We start from the raw sequence: 23,871 nt of genomic DNA on the forward strand, positions 1-23,871 counted from the left end.
CCTCCTCATTCATCTTTTGGCCCTTACACATTTGTATATCCTTGGTTTGGATGATAGAAGTGCAAAGAATACTCTCTACCAACACCCCTCTCTTCATTTCTCTCTTTCCTCATCTGTCTTTCCTTTCCCCCAGGTGAGCTGCTGTATGCCCCTGGAGTCTTGCAGCAGCGTATGTCAGCAGAGCTCAACTACCTGGAGTCCATTGAGGAGTCTGTCCGTCAACTGGGGGATGTGGAGAGGCTGAGGGGCGTGTCCATGGCTCAGCAGGAGAGCGTGTCATTGGCTCAGATACTCAAGGTGAACGTTGGATCAAAAGTTGTATTATTATGAAAATTAAACTTAAACTATAATTACTCACATTTTAGTTCTCCTCTCTCGTGTGCAAATGTTTATAGATGATAGAGGACATACTTCTAGGTTTTTCGTCAATACGTTTTCATGGACTGCTGCCGTACAGTGATGTGTGGTGATGTAGTGTATATAGCTAAATCTTTTGATAATTGTAAGACAACACATACTCAAGAGTTTTATAATAAAACGCATTGTTCTATAAGCAGTGCTTCTATGTATGTAATTGTGGTTTTGGCTATGTTTGGTATCCGTGTAGTTGCTAATGTTGATTGGCAAAACAAGGTAGCCTAATGTTACCATATGCAACATAGAAGAGATTAATGCAACTGATCAGCTATGTAGCCAGAGAGTTGTAATCATCGCCATGAATGCGCCATGGGACTGTACAGTATCTGTTGCTGTTGCATATTGCGTACTTGTATATTGTGTATTATGTACTATATTGTGAACTTCACCAGTGTGAATTATACTTGAAAAGAATTCCCAATAATTGATTTTTTTAGTTTCTTGGGAATTAATTTATTGGGAATTCAGTAAAATTTTTGTTACTGCGTAACATTGACATTTTGAAAATCATTTGAGGAGCTTTTTTAGCCTCCATAAATTTTAGTGACCTACTACTTCACCATAATGGCTCTGTCTATATTTATACACTATGTTAACCTGCTCTCTGACCTTTGACCCTGCAGGCCCAGCAGCAGCGCCATGATCATGACCTATATGAGCTGAAGATCAAGGCTGAGAGGGAAGCTCTGGAGGCACAGCTACAGCTGGAGGAGAGCAGGCAGAGAGTAGCCAGGGTAAACACACACACACATGCAATCAGTTAGTTTACTCTCACATATATTAACATACAGTACGTGTAGGTGATACATACAGCCTTGCTTTTGTTTCCTCACCTTTTGAATACTAAGGTATGAATGCTTCTGTGTGTATGTGTGTGTTCACATGGATGTATATGCATGGCTTTGTCCAGGCCCATGTAGAGCTGCAGGAAAGCATGGTAGCAACCCAACAAGAGACTTTGGGCGGCCTCCAGGAAAGCACCGCTAAGATGATGAGTCAACAGGCTGAGGCAGCTCGGTACACAGCCGACGCTGCACGGCACATCAAGGAGGTCAGCACTCACTGCTTCACACTCTGCCTGGAAAACGGTCTCTGTCGTCATTTGTAACAGTAGCCGATTCATTGTTGGGTCTCAGTAAAGAAATGAAAACAAAAAGCACAGGAGGAAAGCATAATATTTGATCAACACATTGTCTTTTCATCTGTCAGATGACAGAGTTGGCGCGGTCCCAGATAGCTGGGGCTTTGATTGTCCCTGCTGCTGCTGCTCCCATCACCACCTTATTGGACCAGAGGGAACAGCACAGCTCCTTCATGAAGCAGCTACAGGCCAAAGCTGACACTGACAGGTAAACTAGAAGACACAAATTGTGGGTTTTTTTTGTTGTTGTTTTGTTTTAAGAGCTATGTTATTCAGCATTTACACCTCAGTCTGTCTTTCCCTGTACATGGAGTTGAACATCTCTAACCTTTACTTGTCACCATCTGTCTGTAAATTCTGAATTGGATTAAATCACATGCTTACTTGAAGAGAAGCTACTGTATATTGCCACCTACAGTAGAAAGCATATTATGATGGTCAGTGGTAGAGCTGATACCCTAAGTGTATGGTAAGTCCCTTTTGTGTGCTCTGTTATAGCTCCAGGAGTGAGATGTCAGGCAGAAGGGCCAGGCCAGAAGAACCCCTCTCTCCCCTGAATAGCCTCAGTCACTCTGACTCCCTGCCCTCCAGGAGACCCAACCTCAGGTACTAATGGGCCTCTCATGTAGTGCTGATTTCACAGGCTTGAAGTAAACATAGTCCCTTTTTTCCCCAAAAGGAGGTACTAAATCAGACTTTTTTTCCTCTCCTCAGTGGAGGAGACAGCACTAGCCACTTCAGCCCGTCGCATGTCTCCTCAGACCAGAGGGAGTGGAGGAGAAAGGAGACAGCAGAGGAGAGGAAAGAGAGGGAGGCAGCAAGCAGCTCCATAGAAGAAGATGCTCCAACAGCAGCAAACGACTCCCTCCGCAGTGACAGCATCCCCTCCGTAGTGGATGAGAAAGGTACTGGATGGAAGGCACAGCTCAGAGTTGACAATTTTAACACACATTCGTGTGTCCATGTCCACACATAATATTCTTATATTCACTTTTCTATTGCGTGTAATCATCATGTCCTGCCAAAAGTAGAACCAAAACAGGGTGGGGTTATGACCAACGCAGAAATTACCACCAAAAGTTATGGAGGGAAACACTGGCATATGCACACAGACGCACACATTACACCTTCAAAAGCTGTGAAGTCAAGCTAGGTGGGAACTGCTTTTAACGTACCCTGAGCTCATCTTATTTCTGCTCCTTCAGCAGACAGTACGTCAGTGGCGACAGAGTACTCCTTGAAGTTTGATGAGTCCATGACCGAGGATGAGATAGAAGAACGCTCCTTCCGCTCTCTGTTGCCATCTGAGGCGCACCGCCGTGGCACTTTGGAGAAGAAGCCCCGCCCACACGAGGAATCTGAGGAAGAGACAGCCAATCACAACAGGACATTGGTCTCAGTGGCACACAACAGCTCTAAGGTGAGAGGGCAGTGTATGCACACACACACACATACGCAAACATGCTTGCACCCTAATGACTCTCTCAGGCTGAGTCAGTGTTTGCCAATGGGAGGAGTGTGTAACCACTGGCCTGTGTGATTTTTCCATCAGTATTTGCTGACTGTGTATATCCTGGTAGTCTGACAAGATTCTGGTGTCTGGATGTTACTCACTGAGCATTTGTCTTCTCTCCCCGATTTCTCCTTTCATCTGTAATTACTTCTGTACATCTTACTTTACTACCTGTTTTCCCTTACTCTCCCTGCAATGTTTCCCACCATTACATAACCTTTGACCCGGATATTTTTCATCATCCCCTCACCCCAAACATCTTTCCTTTTCACCTTCCTTCCTCTCCTGCAGCCTCAGGATGGGAGCATGGCCTTCTCTGGTGGCCAGGACAGCTTCTCCCAGTTCACCATGGACATGGTGCGTCAGTACATGAAGGACGAGGAGGTGAGGCTGCAGCACCAGAGCTCTCTGCTGCGTCTCCGCCAGAAGGCCCTGAAGGAGAAGACCAAGACTGAGCTGGCCTGGCTGGAACACCACAAGAAGAGGCTGAGAGACAAGGGGGAGGATGACAAGATGCCACCCATCAGGAAGAAGCAGAGGGGCCTGCTGATGAAACTACAGCAGGAGCAGGTAGTTAGGGGTGGAAACTGTAATGTAGTGACAGTTGAGGAGGTGGGTATAGTGTGACCCCAACCATAAGGCATTAGAGATTTGACTGATTGGTGGGTGTACTCAGTCATTTATGGGCAACAGGGTAGCGTAGCTGAAGCTTCCTGAAGTGTGTGAGCCTGAATCCCTGCTAAGTGCAGGAGTGTTGTGAGGTGACACCACTCTGACCTCCCTGTGGAAGTGGGAAGTGAAAAGAGAATTTCCCTGTGGTATAAAGTATTACATTATTATTACTATTCCGATTGAAAAGGTGTGTAGCCTCAACTACACTCCTGAGTAAAACGCGAGGGTACAAAATATAATAGGTAACTGTAAGGAGATACATATGTAGCGGTACATACACTTGAGTGTATAAAATCTTAGAATGACTCACTCTTATCCCTTATTGTTTTCACCTGCCAAATCCACCTCAGTCATGAAAGTGAAATGTAGATAAAGGAGGAGGAAAGGTTTAAATAAGTCTTTCAGTATTAAGGGGATGCTTTGCTTTGCCATAGAGGCATGATGCAGTGTTTATGTTCCATCACATAGATTAATGGAACTTGTGACCCCATCTTTGCGCACTAATGATGGTATTGGTGTCTTTCTCCCCCTCTGTGTCGCCAGGCTGAGATCAAGCGGCTTCAGGAGGCCAACAAGGCAGCGAGGAAGGAGAGGCAGCTGTTGCTGAAGCAGCAGGAGGAGATTGAGAGGATGAGAAGCTCTACGCTCAGACTCAAGGAGCGTCTCAAGTGTGCTGGAGGGGAAGCACCACCTGTTAGTACTGCAACAGTCACCTAATCAACTTTCAGTTATCAATTTCAGTGCCATATTGATTGTTCAAAAAGAGTGGAATCTTAATGGAATCGATAAAGGAGTTTTCAGTTCGATACACATAACAGGGCATGCTGCCACACATCATCTTAAAGCTTTGTATAATGGGTCTCCTCATTAATGGTCTGTCTGTTTGTACTCATTTATCCGTCCTTCAGGAGACTCCCATGTCAGAAACGCCGGTGTCTGAAGCAGCCTCCCCCAACATGAGGCTTGCAGATGGGGACGTCCGTAGCCCCTCTCCCCCTCTCTCCATCTCTGGGAGTGAGACCAGCAGCATCATGCAGAAGCTCAAGAAGATGCGCTCCCACATGGATGAGAAGTAAAGACCTTTTCACCTTTGTCTCGATTTTCAGACAGTAACTGTGTTCCTTTTGTCTGCTTATTGACAGTTTTCCCAGTGGAATCTCAAAAGTCACGCTTCCTTAGCCAGTGACATTTTCAAAATGCACTAGAGGAGATATTCCAAGGGTAGGAATGTTGGATTTTCTCCTCTATTGTGTTTTTAAGATGTAATGTTAGAGCAGTATAAGAATGACTGTTGAGATTCTTCATGTCTTTTTAACAGAGCTTACTGCAGGTGTCCTGCTGCCCTGCCCCATGGGATTTGCTTCTGTTGTGCTTTTAAAGGAATTTCATGAAAATATTCCCAGGCAGCACCATAGGAATTCATAAAAAAAATCTTAGTTCAGATGTATTTTAACAGTCTGGCACGTGCCAAAATCTGAGTATAATTGTCTCACTGATGATCCAGTTTTTGGTCCACTGAACTGCACCATAATGCATCTGTTCCTATTTAATTGACAATGTGTTAGCTGAGCTACCTCAACTAGCTACTTCATCTGACTGAAGAGAACGGCACATCCCATCTTCCTCTTTGTGTCTAAATGCTGTGGTGTGGATGTGAAGATAAGCATGCTCCATGTTGTTCTTCCTCTATACTAGGCAAGCATCCACACTAACTGACTGCCACCTCCCTCCAACCTCAGCTCTGTACACCCTATAAACTATACTTTCTTGGAGGAGCTTTACTAGGAGATAACCGTCTTGCGATTGTAAATTAATGTGGAGCAGTAAGAATATCAGACTGTATTAAACTGTCTGAAGTAATCGTATATACTAATACTAATGACCTTTTCCAGATTAGAACAAGTATAGATTGAATTGATGAGTTTTCAGAATCCTAAAACATTGTGCATTTCATCTTTTTTTTTCTAACAACCACTTCCTTTAGTATTGTCCAGTGTCTCCACAACTTGGAGGTCCAGTAGGTGCTGACTGAAAAAGTCCAAAGTTCTAGTCTCAGCTAATAGCTTGGTCAGATGATTGTCATGTTTATGACTGGCTAGCTGCATGGTTTCATTCTCACTATGACTTATTTGACTTTGCCAACAAGGGGTTAATTGTTCTGCAGTATAGTAATTATTAGGTCTAGCTTTGCCTGGGGTAATACTCAGTTTTGATTGGCTGAAGCAAGCCCATTAGTTTCAATAGATTCTGAACTTATCTGCATAGTCTTAAAATCACCACAATTAAAATTTAGAGTGTGCAATTTCAGACCCTCACAAAATTAATTTATGCACTTAAGTGGACGAGGGTCTAACATTAAACCTATTTTTCTATAGTCATGCATTTATTTGCTTGCTTGCTTGCCTTGGTCCGTAATGATCTATCTTTTGGCTTAACTGTCCCTCCCCTTCCCTCTGTCATTCTGTTTTATCAATGTCGTATTGTTGATCATAGGTAAGGCGATTGTATGTAGCATATGCTTTTTATTTACCTAATACTATAATGGAACATAAACAGAATGAGGAGCCAGGTTTTGCAACTTTTTTGTGTTTTTAATCTGTTGAAATTCCTCCATTTTGAGCATTTGATTAAAGATCAGGGTGACAGACAAACCACCCATTCAACCCCCTTCATATGCGGAATTGACATGGATCACAACTAACCCCCAACTCCACCCTCCGAGACACACACACATACAGACACACACTTGGATATCTATTCTATTGTAGGCTAGCTTCACAAGAGAGTAACCGCCTTATTTTAACAGAAACCTGACAGACTGACACCTTCTGTGCAATAAAACCACATTTGCTCATATCTTTCTTCTCTCTCCCTTTCTCTCTGCTTGTCTTGTGTTCTATCTGTCCTCTGTGTGTTTTCAATGTTGTTCTTTGGTTTTTATTATTTTCCACTGTGTGTGTGCGTGTGTGTTTCCACGTTTGTGTGTGCGACTCTTCCGACGTTCTCTCTGTCTGCTGCGTGTTTGTGTGTGTTGTAGACACTGTTCTCCTGTCCACTACTTCTTCTCTGTGTTCACGGCCCACCACTGGGCCTCCCTCAGTGTCTGTCTCCCCAACCTCCACCCCAAATTCCAGCTCTTTATCTACAACCAGTTGGTCAGGTACTGTACAGTGCTCTCTACCTCTTCCCGCACCTCCCCCTCGCCCTGCCCTGCCTCACCTCCCACCCCATGGAGCATGCTTGTGTTCAGCCACTGCCACTGGGACCTGGGGGGTGGGAGGGTGGATGATGAGTGGTTGGATGTGTAGGTTGGTTGGTTTGGGTTTTTGTGTGGTCTTGAGAGGTTTTACTTTCTTTCCAGGATGGAATTGAGGGGTGGGTTTGAGTGAAAGTTTGAAAAGCACCCAAGGAAAGCTGCCATGCTGAAATGAGCTGACCCTCTGATAACTTCATTTAAATATAGATACATTTTTTTATTAATTTGCAATATCTGTTTTTTTCAGTCAGGCACTGCATGCAATGTCACCATTGTTTGCATGAAAGTACACTGATTGTGAAGGGATTCCAAACAACCAAACAAACTCTCTTTGTATAATTTCAACAATGATCACATTGAAAAAGTTGGGGGTGAGATCATTTGGTTTTGTAAAGGTCAAAGGTCATGTTCATTTTAGTGGGAGTCTTCCTTATTGGAGAGGAATCTCAAACTGAATGCTGGGATTTCACCAGTTTCTATGTGGTGTTTACTTTTTGACTCTTTCTTCCCTTTCTCTCTCACCATTTAGAATTAATGAATGAGTTGCAGCTCATCTCTCTTCAATTTCTTTCGTATTGTGGCTGTTGGCTGGTCAGTTCCAGCCCAGTCATTGAAATAAAATGTTTAGAGATTACACCGCACTCTAACCTGGAAGTAAAAGACTTAGTTCTCTTTAGCAGAGAACGGAACAGAGACAGAGTGGTCTATCTCTTTAATGAGCCCAGTAAATCTTAACTAGCCCTCCTTATTAGGTAACTGTTGCCTAGGATTGGATAATAAGTACAGATGGCCAATGGCTCTAATAGAATTTGGAAGGACACTTAAAGAGCCCCCCAGCCTGGTCCTTCAGTATCTGGCCTGTCATCAGTATGCATTAGGTCAAGAGAAAGGCCTCTAAATTAGATCAAGGCTAAATAACACTGTACTGTAATGGCATCCAAAGCTGTGGAAGACCACATTACACAACAGCCACCTACCATACCAGACTGCACTTTATTTTGATAAGCACCTGTTAAGATACGTCTGTAGTAGCACAAAAAGTAAGTAGTTAGAAGTACCTGGATTCTCAAAATATAAGCTTTATTGCTGTGGATAAGGTTTCTTCTCCTCATCCTCTTTTTGGTCAGGAGAGTACTGTAACTGGAAGAGTTCATACTAAAGAGACACCCATAGAGACATAACTGTCTATGCTTGGGGTGCAGATTTTTTTTCCCCAACCTAGGTGGTTCTGGATTTAACTGTTGCTATATGTTTGCGTTGTGTGTGACTGCGCCCAACCAAAGCCCTTGGTTTCAACCTGATGCATGATTCTGACCTGGACATCTTGACTATTATTTCCTAGCTGTTCTTTTCTCCTGTGTGACATATCATCACCTTCTGCTTTTTAAAAAATCTTGACGGGTACTTGTACACTTTTGCATTGGGATGATTATTCTTATGAAACAAATAAGGAAAGCATGGTTTCGGCGTATGTGTGTGCGCGCTTGTGTGTATGTATTGGACAGGTTTGAGGTTGAGTTTGCAGTGAAAATGGGTTGTGCAGGTGGATTGGGTCTGCTTGCTTCTGCAAAGTCACAATCACTTAACCATTCCTAATGCTGGTTGTCTTTGTTCTTCTGTTTCTCTTCTCCTCCCTGGTTGCTGCTGTCTTTCCCTGTCCTTCACAACCACCCATCTTCTTCATGTCTCTTTCCTCATCTGCCCTCTCTTGACTTCTCTCCTTCCTTTGATCCCTCCTTTTCATCTCCCCCTTGTTTCCCTCCCTCTCATTTTCCCACATTCTTCTCTCTCCACTCTTCTTTCCTCATCTACCTATCTCTTCATCCATCCATTACCCTCTCTCTATCCACTCCTCTCTCCCTTCATTCTTACCTTCCCCCTCCGCAGGTTCCTGACTAAGCGGGAACAGCAGCTGATGCAGAGGCGTCGCCATGCAGAGGAGCTGCTGGAGTGGAAACAGCGACTGGACCAGGAGGAGGCCGAGGTCCGTAGGATGGAGAAGGAGGCCCTGGCTGTCTGGGACCAGCAGGCGCCTCGGGTCAAGGACCGTGATGCCTCAGAGAGTCAGGAAAGGGAGATCTCTGACATCAGCCCCAGCTCCAGTCACCACCAAAGCCTAGAGCACAGGACTGACAGCGAGAAAGGTGAAGCCACGGGATCCTTTCATTCCTGAATGAATGGCTCACTGAGATACAGTTGTCATGTTTTAAAGTCAGAGAAATGGGGTGTTAAAATGGAATGTAGGGCAAATCTCATGGTTTGTGGAGAAAGTTGGCAGGCATGTATCAACATTCATCCTGGTCAATAAACATTACTTCCATGTTTATCTGTTTACGTGTCCTCAGAGTGTGCGAGCGAGGGCGACTACTCTTCAGTGACGCCTGAGTCCAGTATACACACAGAGGGGTCAGGGTCCCAGCCTCCAGTCAGCCCGTCATCAGCACCACCTGCCTCAGTCCCTGAAACACCCTTGGCCTCCGTCCAGAGCAGCCCAGCCAACTACACCCAGGACTTCACCTCAGCTTCCCTGTCACCTAGCAAGCGAGTAAGCATAAATCTGACATGTCTATTCTTTCAGGATTTCAGTTTTTTGACTGAACAACTCCCCTTCATTTCTAATGCAAGAAGATTATCCTGCTTTATTCCTAATTTTGTGTTCCCGATTACCTCCTTGGTAAGAGCTGAAGACTAAGTTGCTCAATGTCAAAATCGAGCCTGTATATCTATAAATTGACCTCACTGGTCTAATGTGGTGAGTGAGATTTCTGTCCTGAAACAGTCACCCAGCCTCACCCCAGGGAATTCTGTTTAGATGCTTTTGGGGGAATTTATAGCCTCCATGTCAATGAGCTATGAAAATAGACAAGACTTTGCGGATTGGAATGTCAACAGTAGACGGCACTTGGTAATTGTTTGTTGTTGTTGTAATGGTGTTAGATGCTTTGCTTTATATTGTGTTTGGGACAAGCAAAGGGGTGGACATCTGTTAGTTTTACCGCACATGTAAAATATTAATCTGAGCATGCCTCTATGTTCAGTCCATCCGGCAGTGTTTATCATATCCTGAACTAACCCTCCTTTCTCTCTCTCTCTCTCTCTTCCTCCTGTTTGGTCTCTCCAGTCTCCTCCAGCCAAAGGCAGCTTCAGCACTGCTGCCTCTCAGTCAGATGGCAGCAGCAGCAAAACCATGATGCAGCTCCGCTCCGCCTCCTGGACCCCCAGCCAGACGCAGACCCAGCCCTGCATCCAGCCCACTGACACCGCCATGGTCACACAGACTGGTGAGTCACCCCAACACACACACACACACATACACATTGAATATCTAGCTTTTTAAATGGAGGTAGGTAATAGTTCTTCATAATGCCTCAGAGGAGATAGGAGGGGGAAAGCAGAGTGAGTGGACATAATGCAGCTATATTGCTGGCACTGTGTAGTCAGGCATAATGTGATGCTGCCAGGAATGCATTATGCGAGCACTTCCCTGATACCTAACCTGCTTAGCTGTGTGGTAGGAGGAGAGAACACTTTCCATTGCACTCAGTTACAGCACAAGCAGAGGCAGTTGTATAGGTCCAGTATTGTATCTGTGTTTTATTATTTTTAGGCCAATATTTCAACCTTTACATAGGGCACACTTGTGCATTCCAATCTTCTTTATCACTTCAGTGTGTAATGCTAAGCTTTATAATACTCACACATTTTTTGTTCATTGTGTACAAGCCAAAGCAACATGCATAAAAATGGACTTTATACATTCTTTGTAAACAAAATATACACTAATCTCCAAAGAATTAGGTTTGAGTTTGAGTGGGCACTAAGTTGGATTACTCTTTGCTAATCACAGAGTTCTGGCACTGGTTTAGCATTCTAACTGTGATTTACCATCTAAATTTGCTTTCAGAACCCATGTCAGACCAGAGCGACATAGAGAGCCGTATCAGGGCCCTGAAGGAAGAACTCAGGAAACGCAAGTTTATGGCCTACCAGTTGAAGAAAGAGCAGAAGAAGAGGCACAAGGAGCGCCTGAAGGCACAGGAGGCCAACCTACTGAAGCAGCTGGAGGTAAATGTGTGTGTGTGCATGTGTGGGTTGCCAGATGGTTGTTTGGTCTTGGTTTGTTTGGGTGTTTTCAAACCACATGCACATCGCGGAGCCTGTGTGTGTACATTTGTGAACATGGGTAGGTGTGTGCATTTATCCGTATATAAACACATTTAGGCATATCTAAATTATGTTTAGAACTTTTTTTTTTTCTTCATCCAGTCCTATAATGACTTCATCCAGAAGACTAAAGCAGAGCTGAACAAGGAGCCGGACTCAACACCTGATGCTCTATCCCAGATCCAAGCTCCCGCCTCAGCCTCAGAGTCCAGTATCAAACCAGCTCCTCCACACAGGTACCATAAACAGTTGCCAATGTAACACTCTGATGCTTGCCTGTGATGTACTATAATATGAAGGAGGGGAGATTTAGGGTGTTAAATTAAACAAATCCTTCCTCCTCAGGTCTGAAACCAGCAAAACCCTTAAGATTGTGTCAGACTCAGAGAGGACCTGCGTTGATTCTCCATTGGGCCACGGTGGGTGTTTGATTTATACTCATCACAACTAATATTGTTAGTTGTTTTCATATATACAGTATTTGCTTTTTGTATTTGTGCTCTGACAGTAGATGTTCTCCTATTGTGGTGTTTGCAGATGACCTTACTCCACCTGGTCGTAGTAGATCCACCTCAGTGCCTGAAGAGGTGTCCGATGAGGACCCGCCAACAGTCACCCCAACCCCTGTATATGGCAGCCCAGAGCGTCCTAGCTCAGGCCTGACGGGCCTGCTATCCCCGGAGGGTCTTTCCAGGCCTGCCTTCAAGGAAGCCCAGTCACAGGTCATTGAGTCTGCGGATGAGAACATTGTGTCTAATCATAGGTTCGACATTCAGGAGGAGCTGGAGGTGGAAGTGAGCTACAAGTCTGAGGATCAACATTCTGAATCTCTTCTCAAACTTGAAGAAAGACTCAGCTCCCAGCAGAAGCTGTCGCTATCTAAACATGTTTCCTCCTCTGTGAGTGAAGAACACAAATATTCTCCATCTGTTAGCCTAGAAGAAGATAAGCAAATGAAGATAAGGCAATCATCTGAGGCAGAAAAAGTCATCAAATCTTCAGTTTCTGATTCAAGCAAGTCACATTTGACTGCTATGGAGCCCAAAACCACAGAGCACCCAAATTACAGCTCCTCAAATGACCGTTCTTGCACCCCTGAGTCAACTGCCTTCTCTTCAAAGAAGGAGGCACCAGTAAAGGATGCAGAGGTCTCGCCTCCCTCAGCAGATGGCTACCATGATGACTTTGAGTCATCAGTGGAGTCGTCACCCAGGGAGAACCACCACAGCTCCAAGCCTGCTTCTCTAGCCTCACCTTCCCCTACAGAAATCAAGGGTTCAGGAAAGGGATCCCATAGCAGGTCCCCACTCTACGACAGCCAAGATGAGGATGAGGTGGAGGAGGATATTGCTGAAGAGCTGAGTCAACATTCTGGAGCTAATGGTGAGAGCCACCACTCTGGAAGACTGCTAGACCTCCATAGCCAGACCAGAGACTCCAAAGATGACATCAAGAACAACATCGTCAACTCCAGCCACTCACCGACCATCTCTCCCTCTCAGACCCCTCCATCTCCTGTTATAGATGAGATGCCCAGCTTTAACATTGGAGACCGGGTTCTCGTCAGCAATGTTCAGCCTGGCACCCTGAGGTTCAAAGGTCCAACCAGGTTTGCCAATGGGTTCTGGGCTGGTGTGGAGTTGGATAAGTCTGAGGGGAGCAACAATGGTACCTATGATGGGGTGGTATACTTTGAGTGTGAAGAGTGCCATGGTATCTTTGCTCCTCCAGACAAGATTACACGCCTGCCAGAGAAGTTTGAGATCTACACGGACACCACAGAGGATGAGGACTCGTTCTTTGACGACTTGTCGGATAAAGACGGGAATAAACGTGAACCTGATGAGAACAAATCCCAAAAACAAGGAACTGTGAAGAGTCAAAGAGAAGAAACGTCTCCTAAGGATTACGAGGTCAGAGATAAAGACCTTGCTGATGAGGCTGATCATCCAGATCAACACCAGGAGAACCAGACCTCTCTGAAGGCAAAGTCCCACCTCAGCTCAGTTAATCACAGCGAATCCGAGCATCCAATTCCTAATGGCAAGAATAGGGACATCATCTTGGAGTTTGAAGACGCACCGACCACTCTCCTCATCTCCGACATTGACAAGATAGACCTGGGGAAGCAGAGTTTGAAGGAGATTACTACCCTCATTGAGAAGAAAGACATAGACTCCCACCAGAAGTATGTCACTCCGGCTGATCTCTCCACAGATGTCAGGGATGTGAAGAGTGCCGACAAGGATTCACTGGGCGCCTTCGCCGACGAGCTCCTCAACAACTTTGTGAAAGATGCTGTAAAGCAGTTCACTCAGATTAAAAAGGCCAAAGAGCAGAAGATAGCAGCTACCAACCAGATGAATGGAGACCTGTTAAGTGAAACTGTCGAGGCGGGGGAGTGGGTCTCTTCAGTGGAACAGAAGGATGGTCTGCCCTTCTTCCTGGAAGCTGAAAAGGAGGAGTTGTCCTCTCCAGAGTTGTGCAACCGACCGGTGAGCCCATGTTTTCACTTCTCTAGTTACATGTTAATGGAAGTTCAAAACTACAACATGTAAAAAAGAATATGTCTTCATATATTTAGTAATACCAAATAAATATGAATAGAATTGTGTTTGATAATATCACTCAACGAAAACTTTTACAAGATGATAGTGAGGTGGAGGCAAAACACCAGCAATCACATTATCAAATAGCTGTTCATCGATTTGACCTGGAAAGCCCCAGTATTTGGTATGTGTGTGTTCAGCCAAAGTCCAAGCAGCAACTCCTTTTATGTTTACAGACTTTACTGAATTTGGTTCTCTTTGCTGACGTCCTGTTTTGGGTGTTAAAACGTTAGAAAGAAACAATCTTTACAGTAGATCAAATGCGTAACATCCTTGATTTATAATGTAAAGCCATTATAGGGACTTGTTCTATTCTGGTGCAATTAGATGTAATAATTTTATGGATGGTCCTAATCTAAACTTTGAGTTAAGCATGAAATTGACCTTTTTCTGTATTTTTGTCACACCAGGAGAGTCCAGTGTTGGGGCCCAGCGGTCAAGAGGAGCTTGCCAAGCGTCTAGCAGAGCTGGAATTGAGCCGCGAGCTGCTGGACGAGCTGGGTGACGAACAGGACTGGTTTGATGAGGACTTTGGCCTCAGCTCCCGTAGGGAACAGCAGAGACTCAAACAGAAACAGAGAGAGGAGGAAGAAGAAGCGCAGCTGGGAGGAGGAGGAGGGAGGTCTGGCTCATCAGCAGCAGCCCTGGGTGGTCTGGTTGCACCAGGTGGGGAACAGCAGGTCAAGACCCCACCCAGGCCCGAGCTTCCTCTCCCCCTGCCTCCTAAACTACCTGAGCAGCCTGCCATGGTGGTGCCCCATGCAGCCACAGAGGTAGAGAAGCTCGTCCATGCTGCCACCCAGGAGATCTGGGAGAGCTGTAATCTGGGAAAGGAGGGCACGCCGACCCTTGCAGGACTGCCCATCCCCAAGCCTTCACAGGAGTATCTGGGTAAAGAAGCCAACAGCCAGGACCAGGAGGCCCTCTGCATCCGCAGCTACAGACAGGTAAGGAAGACAACTCAAGATACAGTACATCGGCAAAGAAAACCTTACAGATATCCTAGAAGAAACTTAAATTCATGTTTATTTTAAAGCCACAGTAGGTAAGTTTGAAGAAAAACAGGAAGACGAATGCACTAACCCCCCCTAATTTTGTCAGCGTAGACCAATCCCTATGCCATTTCTTTTTATTTTTCCCAAGGCTGTGTATGACCTGACATGGGAGATCCTGCAGGAGATTTATGCTGAAGACCCCAACACCCATCAGCCTCAGTGGGTCAAACCACGGCGAGCCAACTCCTCCTACTCCCACAGAGTCAAGACACCTGGTGACATCACCAAAGTCCAGGTACAGTACAATTGGCCAATCATCGACAGGAAAAAAAACACCACATTATTTTTTTTTGTATTTTAAACGGCAACTATGATTTTAGAAAATAATAGGACCTCCAAATGATGCACCTGGTCATCAGTAAATGATGTTCAGGTTCAGGATTAAATGTCATTACAGCTATATAACTTCAAATGCAGTGTGATGCATTTCACACACATGGTTGTAATAAAGTGAATTGAGGGTGTATGTTTTTTACATTGTTTAACAGGAGTTCATCACAGCAGAAGTACTGAAACTATATGGTCTGACAAAAGATCAGAACCAGAAGACTGACTGGCAGAAGATGCTCAAATTTGGCAGGAAGAAACGGGACAGAGTGGATCATATACTGGTAAGAGCAGAAATCAACAGACTTGACTGTAAAGAGGACAGAGTTTACAATAAATGGTGTCCTTTCTTGGACTTGTAAGCTTAGTTTTCTCAATTAAAAGCAGTTCTGTTCATTTGTTGTCGTAGTTTTTGTTTATTCAAGCTTTGGTTTGTCTTTCATTAAAAGAGCGTGTTGTGTGAGTCACTGTGCTAATTGACCCTGTTTGTTCAGGTTCAGGAGCTCCATGAAGAGGAGGCTCAGTGGGTCAACTACGACGAGGATGAGCTGTTCGTCAAGATGCAGCTGGCGGACAGCATCTTTGACGCGTTGCTGAAGGACACCGCAAACGTTCTGACACTAATCTATGACAAGAGGGCCAAAAGTGCCGCCCTCTCCTCCTGAGAGCTTTTCAGCCTGTATTTTAACCTACAACCTCTAGCTCGATCCCAGTCTTTCCTCATCCCAGTGACCTCCAGCCAACCTACCGCCGCTTGGTCTTCCAGTAGCTGATGTGCCAACAGCAACCTTCAGATGCCTTCAGTCCCAACCATTACCTCTCAGCTAAACGGCTCCTAATTTAAAATTTTCTGTGATGTGGTCATTGTTGAATTTGCTGAATTTGCTTCAGCTAATAGCAGATGTATAGTGACTGTGTAATCTGTCTGACACACACAACACCTCTTGATCGATCCAGCCTTCTTAATCCTTAATATCGTCTCGTTACAAGTCTCACCTCCTGAACTGGTTCCTTCAGAATTGCCAGTTGGAGAATGAGTAGACTTTTTGATAGAATGGACTGTGCCACTTGTTAGCATTTAAAGTCCACCAATGCTGCTAAGTTGATTGCTTCATAGTGGACTGTATTATAATGTCCACTTGGAACAAATGTTGTTATATTTTGTATTGGATCTTTAAGGAGCTATATATGGACTCAAAAATGGCAATGGAAGAGCAGATAAAAGTATATGGGAGCATTATTGAAATCAGATATTATTGTATGAAACATTTTGCCTAAATTGTAATATTTATTGTTCGGAAAATGTTTGATTAGAGGAGAAAGAACATTTGAAATTGTAAGTTATCTTGTCAGCATATAGAAAACATAGATCATTTTAACACTTTGTAAAGCAAAACTAATGAAATTGTAAAAGCACAAACAGAAATGTGAATGTGGACATGACAATACATTGTATAGGAGCTTCAAGGAATGTTATTGAAACCAGAAAAGAACATGCAAAGAATCTATTTTTATTTAATATTTAAATATTGCAGTATTAGTAATTAATTGAAACTGTCCTCTATGACTTCCTTTTTTGTGCCCACAACTGTCCAGTTGTTCATCAACATAATGACAGTAGGCTCTACTTGTTAGTTATAGAATCACATAATAGAACAGTACTGACATGCTGGATTCGAGCCGTACTGTACATAAACACCGTCAGAAAGTCAAGAAACCAGACACCTGAGGTCTGTTTATTTTCCACAACCTGTGAACTATCGGCCCATGGTCGTCTTGTTTCTTCATTTGTTGCCGTGGTAAAGGTTGCTGTAGCTGAACTTTTGGGCGACATCGTCCTTAAACAGCCAATCGTGTAGTAGCATTGCTATACGTTCCGCCTGTCACTGCAACACTGCAGCTAGCGATCCAGCTAGTTGAAATCGGCCATCAGAATGTAGCATGGCGATGTGATTGCTCGCAGCCAGAATGCAGAGTTAGTCCTTCACAACATTCAGTTTAAGTGCCTCTTTAAGTTTAGTAGTAGGTTTATAACAAACTTTGTTGATGTCTCAACCTCCTTTGGACCTATTTTCTTTGAATGTCTCTTTTTCAACTGATGTATACTACCATTTTGTAATTGATGCTTTAAGGACAACTCTTCCCTCTAACTGGTTTACAACTACTTCAGTTTCTGCCTTATTGATCTGTCTCTATGTAGTTTAAGTTGAGGGAGGTTCCATTTTTTTTAACCCCCTCATTTTCCTTTTCCTCTACTCAGCCTGAGGAAATGTTTGCAATGCTGGTAGTTTTAGAGCCACTGACTAAAATGTAAATGTTACCTGCTCCCTGTCCACGTCATCCCTGCCTTTGTGTGTGTAGACACAGTTGAGTCATGTTATTGATGAACTGTATCAGGAACTAACTCGTGCTCACTCCATTCCACACGTACACAATGGCTCGGTTTGAGTCATAAAATTGATATGGCTGAGCAGCTGGAACAGTCAACAGTTAATGTCCAAGGGCTTATTTTGGTCCTGGCTGTCTTCACTACTTTGATCCAAGAAGAATACTGTGTGTGTACAAACTCATTTTAGCATGTGTGACAACGCTCGTTAATCTGTACTGTCTGTTTATAGCAAAAGTGACCTTAAACTGGTGGGAACAAAAGACTTGGAGTACTTTTCCTCCCACTGGTGTTTGTTTTAATAGTGACTAAGGTGTATGTTTAAACTGTAAACTATATAATGTAAAAACCTGTCTGTAAATGTACCTTTTGATACCAATCTCTCCATGCTGTATGACTCTATGGTCCGTAGGCATATGTAACTGTAATGGTGACATGAATAGTACCTAAGAAACATTTTCCACAAGGCTTTATTGCAAACCCTCTAGGATTGTCGTCTTGAGTTGATTGTATGTGGGAGGAAGTTCAATTCCCATTTGTAACTATGCAGTATTTGGTCATATACATTATTTTATATGTATGGACCAAACAGCTTAGACTTTTGCTGTAGTTTGTGAATAAGATTAGATTAAGTAAAATCTTAACAAAGCTTGAAGCGGTTTTGATGTAGAGTGGAGTTGCTCCTATCCGCTGGTCTGAGGTCAGTTTTCTTCACAGATGTTTAACTTCAGTAAAGAGGGAGATGGAGCAGCTTCACCTTAAACCTTAAAAGATTGTGTAGTTTGACCCCAACAAATACATAAAAAGAGGCACAAATGAATTGATAATCAAATTAACCCAGTTAGACTAGAATTCCCTTTTGAAATGTTTAGGAATATTTATAATAATGCTGTGAGTGTGCGCCAAGTGCACTTGAAGACTTGTACAATTCTTTTACGGGTGTAAATATATTACAATGGTCTCCTATCTGTCCAATCTGACTCACTGCTCACTGTAATCTGAACGATTGTTGTAAAATAAACACTGTTCACTTTGCAAATATGTACATAGTATATATATTTGTTAACTAAAATGAACTTTGAAATTGTAAATAAAGCTTTCATTATTTCCGAATCTAACAGAATGTTGTTTCTTGTGTTTGGGTTTAATGTATAATGGCAATAGTAGTAATAATTATGTATGTGATCAGATGTTGAGGTTTCTTAGTTGGTTCCCTTTCCCTCAGCAGCAGCATGATGTGTTTGGGTGTGGTTGTAAGAAAGTGTTAAATTGCTGTCAGGTCACATAAAGTCAATATTTTCCCATCGTTACGCAAGAGAAAACAGCAACCTTTATTAGTAATTTGAGCCTGGAGACTAGCAATAGTCATTTAAGGTGATAATTTGTCTGTAGGCTATAGAGGCGGTGTCATTTTAAACCTCCAACATACCACAAGTATAAATTAAAGGTGACAGACATTTCAGAGCAGGTTTACAGGGAGAAATGGTTAATTGTGGAATGGGACTTACTTGGGTATGAGCAGTGCTGTTTTGGGGGGACTAGCAGGCCGCTAGGGGGAGAACTAATGAAGCCTGCTCAGAGAGAGAGGGAGAGAGAAAAGTTGCTTGAACTTTTCTGATAGAGAGGTTGAAACTTGGTGCGTCCAGACTGACTGTCAGCAGCAGAAAGGCGAAGATGGCGCGGCGCTGCAGCCGTGCCACGTCTCGGTTTACTGGGAACATAGAGACACATCTAAGAAAGCTGGAAACATCTGCGGTGTTGCTGTGCCTTTGTCTGCTTTTTCCTTCCCCCGCCGAGGCCGGACTGTACACCGCTTCTGATCAGATCCTGGTGTTAACCCCGGAAAATGTGGACTCCGTCTTGATCAACTCCACAGCCGCAATAGTAGTGGAGTTTTACGCTTCATGGTGCGGCCACTGTATTGCCTTTTCTCCTGTTTACAAAAGGCTTGCAAGAGATATTAAAGGTTGGTACGGACTGTGCAACGACTTCTGTAGCTTACAGTTAAAGTTTACCATGAGAATTTAATTAGTTTTGATGTTTTGTGGTGATCCATAAAGTGATCATACTTTAGTTTTTTTGTATCAATTTCAATTTTGCACCACTGCCATTCTGTGTGCATGTTTTTTTTAATGCAAATATGACAAAGCATCAAAGAAGCTTCTCAGTAAAACATTTTAAGACTAATGTCGTTTACATATATGTAGACCTGCAAAGTTGTCCCTATAGGCTGTAATGTTATTCTGCATATCTCCCATGTCACTGTGGTTTTTGTCAGCAGGAACAACCAGTCTGTAGTGTCTATCTGTTTATTGGAGCATGTGATCTAATTTATGTGCTTTCATCCTGCTCAGTACCAAACCTCACCATCACATCCTGTAAGGGAATGTTGCTTCCATTGCCAGAGAGCCAGAAGAAATATTACAGAGCAATGAGAATAAATGTAATTAGGATGATAGTCCCGGGCAAAGTTTCTCATTTTGGCAGAAGGCCTAACATAGTCATGGGGTATTTCAGTCCTGCATTCTCTCTCTCTCTCTCTCTCTCTCTCTCTCTCTCTCTCTCTCTCTCTCTCTCTCTCTCTCACACACACACACACACACACACACACACACACACACACACACACACACACAGATGAAACAATGTCAACTGATCTCTTGGCATGCTATCAAATGCCTTGCCTTGGAGCTGTAAGAGTGAACAAACTGAAAGTAGGAGATAAGAATAGTTGCATCAACACAAACCCTAATAAGCCACAGACCCTGGATGTCTGTTAACTGGAATGAACTTATTGATGAACTGTGCATGTCTCCCATGTCTGTCTTCATCAATGACTGTAACCACTTGTTTGTTACCTTCTTTCATAAATTCACCCTCATTACTGGCGCTTTGATAGAAATGCTAATCAATGTGGACTCTACTATGGTCAAGGTTTCAAACCATGAAAAAAGGGATGCAGTCCCTGACAAAAAAAAGTAGGGAAACAGGATTTCTTCTTTATAACATTGGTGTAAGGACATATCAACAACGTCTATATTAACATAACTATTCACTGGCACACATGGTACAGGGGCAACAAGACCTCATTCGGTGCAAATGGACAATGGAAGGCATGCAGTAGACCGTACGCACTAAATATTTACTGAGGCTTTTTCCTGTCTATTCTTCAGAGTGGAAGCCTGCTGTGGACCTGGCAGCCATCGACTGTGCTGTGGAGGAGAACAGGAAGGTCTGCACAGGCTTTGGCATCAGGGGATACCCGAGTATAAAGGTAGGCAGTCGTACATGAACTGCTGTAATGCCACATCATTTGCCTAGGTCCACATGGTGTGTTTGATGGCTGTTGTATGTGTGTGTGTGTGTTCACTTAACAATGTCCAAAGGCAAGTGAGATAAAGAGGCTCCACTGTGTCTATTATTGCTCTATAGAGACAAGAAAGCAATGGAGCAGGTCTGAAGTCAGTGTGTTATTGCATGGATCATTATTCCTAAGTCGTTCCACATGACTTATTTGGTTTCTTATTTCATTGTCATTGTGCATTTTATTGTTTTGACTCGGCCCGCCCAAGGTTTCTTCCATTCTTTCTCCTCATAAGGTTTTCTTAGGAGTTTTTCCTTGTATTTAATGATGGGCTAGGGTTGGTGGTGCAGGGTAGGCTAGGTAGGCTTGTTATATCTCGCCAACATTTTTGTGTCTTGTGGTTGTTTTGCTTCCTTGTGTTTTATTTTGTGGCATACTGTATTGCATCATTTTGTTTTGTGATTGATTGTTGATTAATTAGATCGTGGTAGGCTTGTTTTCCTTTGAGACATGCTTGTTATGAAGGGGCGTATAAATAAAGTTGACTGAGAAAGCCACAGCTGTCGGCACCAATTCAAGAACACTAGCATATGTAATTCAAAGAAGAGGAAACCTTATAGGCACACTTGGAGCAAAAATTTAAAAAGCCATTATGTCATGGCTCGTTCAAAAGAACATATTCAAAACAACTCCATGCCATTCTGTGGCCTTGATCAGGTAGTAGCACACCAAACTGCATGGATGTCTCATTCCCAGAGTGTTACTCCCATTCAGTCCCCTGCTACTCCTGTATGTTCTTTTGAATGAGCCATGAAATAAAGGCATTTCACATTTTTGCTTGAAGAGTGCCTTGGAGCCCCTTCCTTTTTCAACACATGCATGTGTGTCAATAAATGTTGCACTTTCTGTTTAAGTGTTGGAACTACAGACATATTTGCATATACTTTTTAAAATATTTGTTTTACCAGGGTCAAGGATACCAGGGTGTGTATTTACATTGCAAATTATGCAATGTAAAAACTGTCTGTCCATACTCGTCCAATAAAAGTCAGTCCAAGCTGTGTGCCTGAAATGCTATATATGTATTTAAAACGCTATATATCTAGTATATCTCTAGTTTTGAGGGGAAAAAAATACCTGAAGTTTTTCATTCAATATCTCAAAAATATATAGGATCCACTTTGTAAAAGCCTTACTACTACTAAGTCAACTAAGGACTTTCTTTTAAAAAAAAGTATCATAATTCAGTATGATTTTGTGCTATCATTGTGTAAGAGTAGGCTTCACTTTTTTCAAATGGTGGATATCTCATTTTGAACTAAACTGTTCTCTGTATGGGAACGTGATGACAGATGAGAGTAGAATGTAGATTGGGTAAGATAGATGTAGTCGTCTATTCCCAGTAGAGTAAACTTCTGCACGATCAGCAGTCATACTGCAGAAAAGCCTCTGCTTTAAAGTTCTGCATTTGTATTTGCAGGCATATCTGATTAGTCAGCATTAGACTGTGTTAAAGCCTCTGCTCCCAGTCCTTTCTCCCCCCTCTGTCATCCTGTGAAAGCCCAATGAAAGAGCTCCTTCTGTGTGAATTCACTGTGGAGCTTTAACATCTGTGACTGATTTTAACTAGGAAGGATTTAGGGGTCAAGGGGGGCAGAGAGGAAGGCTGTCCCCCCACCTAGCGTTACACAACATCGCTTTGCTTCTTTCATAGTTATGTGAAGGCAGTCAGATCTGATCTTGCTTCTCCCTCTCTCTACTCCTTCCTTCTTCTTCCAAACATCTCTCTCTCTCTCTCTCTCTCTCTCTCTCTCTCTCTCTCTCTCTCTCTCTCTCTCTCTCTCTCTCTCTCTCTCTCACTTCACAGTTCTTCAATGCTTATTCCAAGGGTGATTCCACTGGACAGGATATTAAAGGTATTGCTATACATGTTGAAGCAATTCAGGCTAGGGCTGCAACTAACAAATATTTTCATTGTCGATTAATCTGTCGATTATTTTCTCGATTAATCGATTAGTTGTTTGGTCTATAAAATGTCAGAAAATGGTGAAAAATGTGGATCAGTGTTTCCCAAAGCCCAAGATGACGTCCTCAAATGTCTTGTTTTGTCCACAACCCAAAGATATTCAGTTTACTGTCATAGAGGAGTAAAGAAACCAGAAAATATTCACATTTAAGAAGCTGGAATCAGAGAATTGTGACTTATTTTTCTTAAAAAATTACTCAAACCGATTAGTCGATTATCAAAATAGTTGCCGATTAATTTAATAGTTGACAATTAATCGATTAATCGTTGCAGCTCTAATTCAGGCCAATGAAAATAAAGAGGTCTTAGGTTTGTGTACTTACAGACTCCGCCTCATTTGGCTTTAGAGAGCATGTGCAACCTCAACAAGTATGTCAGAGCAGGAATATGAATACTGCTCAGTCCAGTGTCAATGTGCAACTCATTCAGAAACTCATGGTGATGCAGCCACACTTACCTACATCTCTCACCTGTCAGTAAGGCTGGGCGATAATTCAATATTATCGTTAATTGTGTTTCAGTGTAATCATATCATCATCATATGGTGATTTGGGATATTGTCATGCACAATTCTGCTGTCTAAATTGATGATAACAAGCTAATTTTATTTAAAAACGCTGACAAAATGAGGTATGAAACATTTTAAGGAATATTATTTTGAAATTTCAGTTTTGTTTGACAATCACACCTAACATTACCTTTCGGTTCAATGGAATGAAGATTAGTTTGATTATTTAACATGTGATTTTGCATGCATGAGTCGTATCGTGATATATATATATATATATATATATATATATATCTCGATATAGGAAAAAAAAAACTGTGTGATTATTGTGATATTGATTTCAACCATTTCGCCCAGCTCTACCTGTCAGACTGCTATTTTACAACTGTCTCACAGCTCTGTTAATCCAGTTTGTCTGCAGTCAGTCAAGAATGTAACTGTGCACCATATTTACACTCAGAGTATGAATTACACCTCAACTGACTTCATTCAT

The 23,871-nt window shown here is 42.9% G+C and overlaps 2 protein-coding genes across 4 annotated transcripts in view; both read left to right on the forward strand.

Moving 5' to 3' along the window:
• cep350 (centrosomal protein 350) overlaps positions 1–18,647 on the forward strand; it is a 38,566-nt gene extending 19,919 nt beyond the window's left edge. Inside the window, exons 17-38 of one of the 3 annotated variants that reach the window (XM_071516953.1) lie at positions 134–297; positions 1,041–1,151; positions 1,328–1,468; positions 1,627–1,766; positions 2,057–2,164; positions 2,273–2,463; positions 2,764–2,978; positions 3,363–3,641; positions 4,287–4,436; positions 4,652–4,815; positions 6,781–6,903; positions 8,887–9,143; positions 9,345–9,544; positions 10,121–10,280; positions 10,904–11,064; positions 11,266–11,399; positions 11,509–11,582; positions 11,701–13,658; positions 14,183–14,719; positions 14,916–15,062; positions 15,316–15,438; positions 15,649–18,647. In XM_071516953.1, the coding sequence (XP_071373054.1) occupies positions 134–297; positions 1,041–1,151; positions 1,328–1,468; positions 1,627–1,766; positions 2,057–2,164; positions 2,273–2,463; positions 2,764–2,978; positions 3,363–3,641; positions 4,287–4,436; positions 4,652–4,815; positions 6,781–6,903; positions 8,887–9,143; positions 9,345–9,544; positions 10,121–10,280; positions 10,904–11,064; positions 11,266–11,399; positions 11,509–11,582; positions 11,701–13,658; positions 14,183–14,719; positions 14,916–15,062; positions 15,316–15,438; positions 15,649–15,819 (5,708 nt within the window). In that variant the 3' untranslated portion in view covers positions 15,820–18,647. The remainder of the gene's footprint in view (positions 1–133; positions 298–1,040; positions 1,152–1,327; positions 1,469–1,626; positions 1,767–2,056; positions 2,165–2,272; positions 2,464–2,763; positions 2,979–3,362; positions 3,642–4,286; positions 4,437–4,651; positions 4,816–6,780; positions 6,904–8,886; positions 9,144–9,344; positions 9,545–10,120; positions 10,281–10,903; positions 11,065–11,265; positions 11,400–11,508; positions 11,583–11,700; positions 13,659–14,182; positions 14,720–14,915; positions 15,063–15,315; positions 15,439–15,648) is intronic. The other 2 variants (XM_071516954.1, XM_071516955.1) reach the window with 2 other exon arrangements.
• A 567-nt stretch (positions 18,648–19,214) lies between these two features.
• qsox1 (quiescin Q6 sulfhydryl oxidase 1) overlaps positions 19,215–23,871 on the forward strand; it is a 29,003-nt gene continuing 24,346 nt past the window's right edge. The window contains exons 1-3 of the mRNA XM_071516981.1: positions 19,215–19,506; positions 20,714–20,814; positions 22,712–22,760. Coding sequence (XP_071373082.1) covers positions 19,215–19,506; positions 20,714–20,814; positions 22,712–22,760 — 442 coding nt within the window. The remainder of the gene's footprint in view (positions 19,507–20,713; positions 20,815–22,711; positions 22,761–23,871) is intronic.

The sequence above is a fragment of the Centroberyx affinis genome, unplaced genomic scaffold (genome assembly GCF_046629955.1).
Source record: "Centroberyx affinis isolate AG114_WGS23_722 - 3 ecotype Tasmania unplaced genomic scaffold, CSIRO-AGI_Caff_v1 ptg000440l_1, whole genome shotgun sequence".
Classification (NCBI taxonomy): domain Eukaryota; kingdom Metazoa; phylum Chordata; class Actinopteri; order Beryciformes; family Berycidae; genus Centroberyx; species Centroberyx affinis.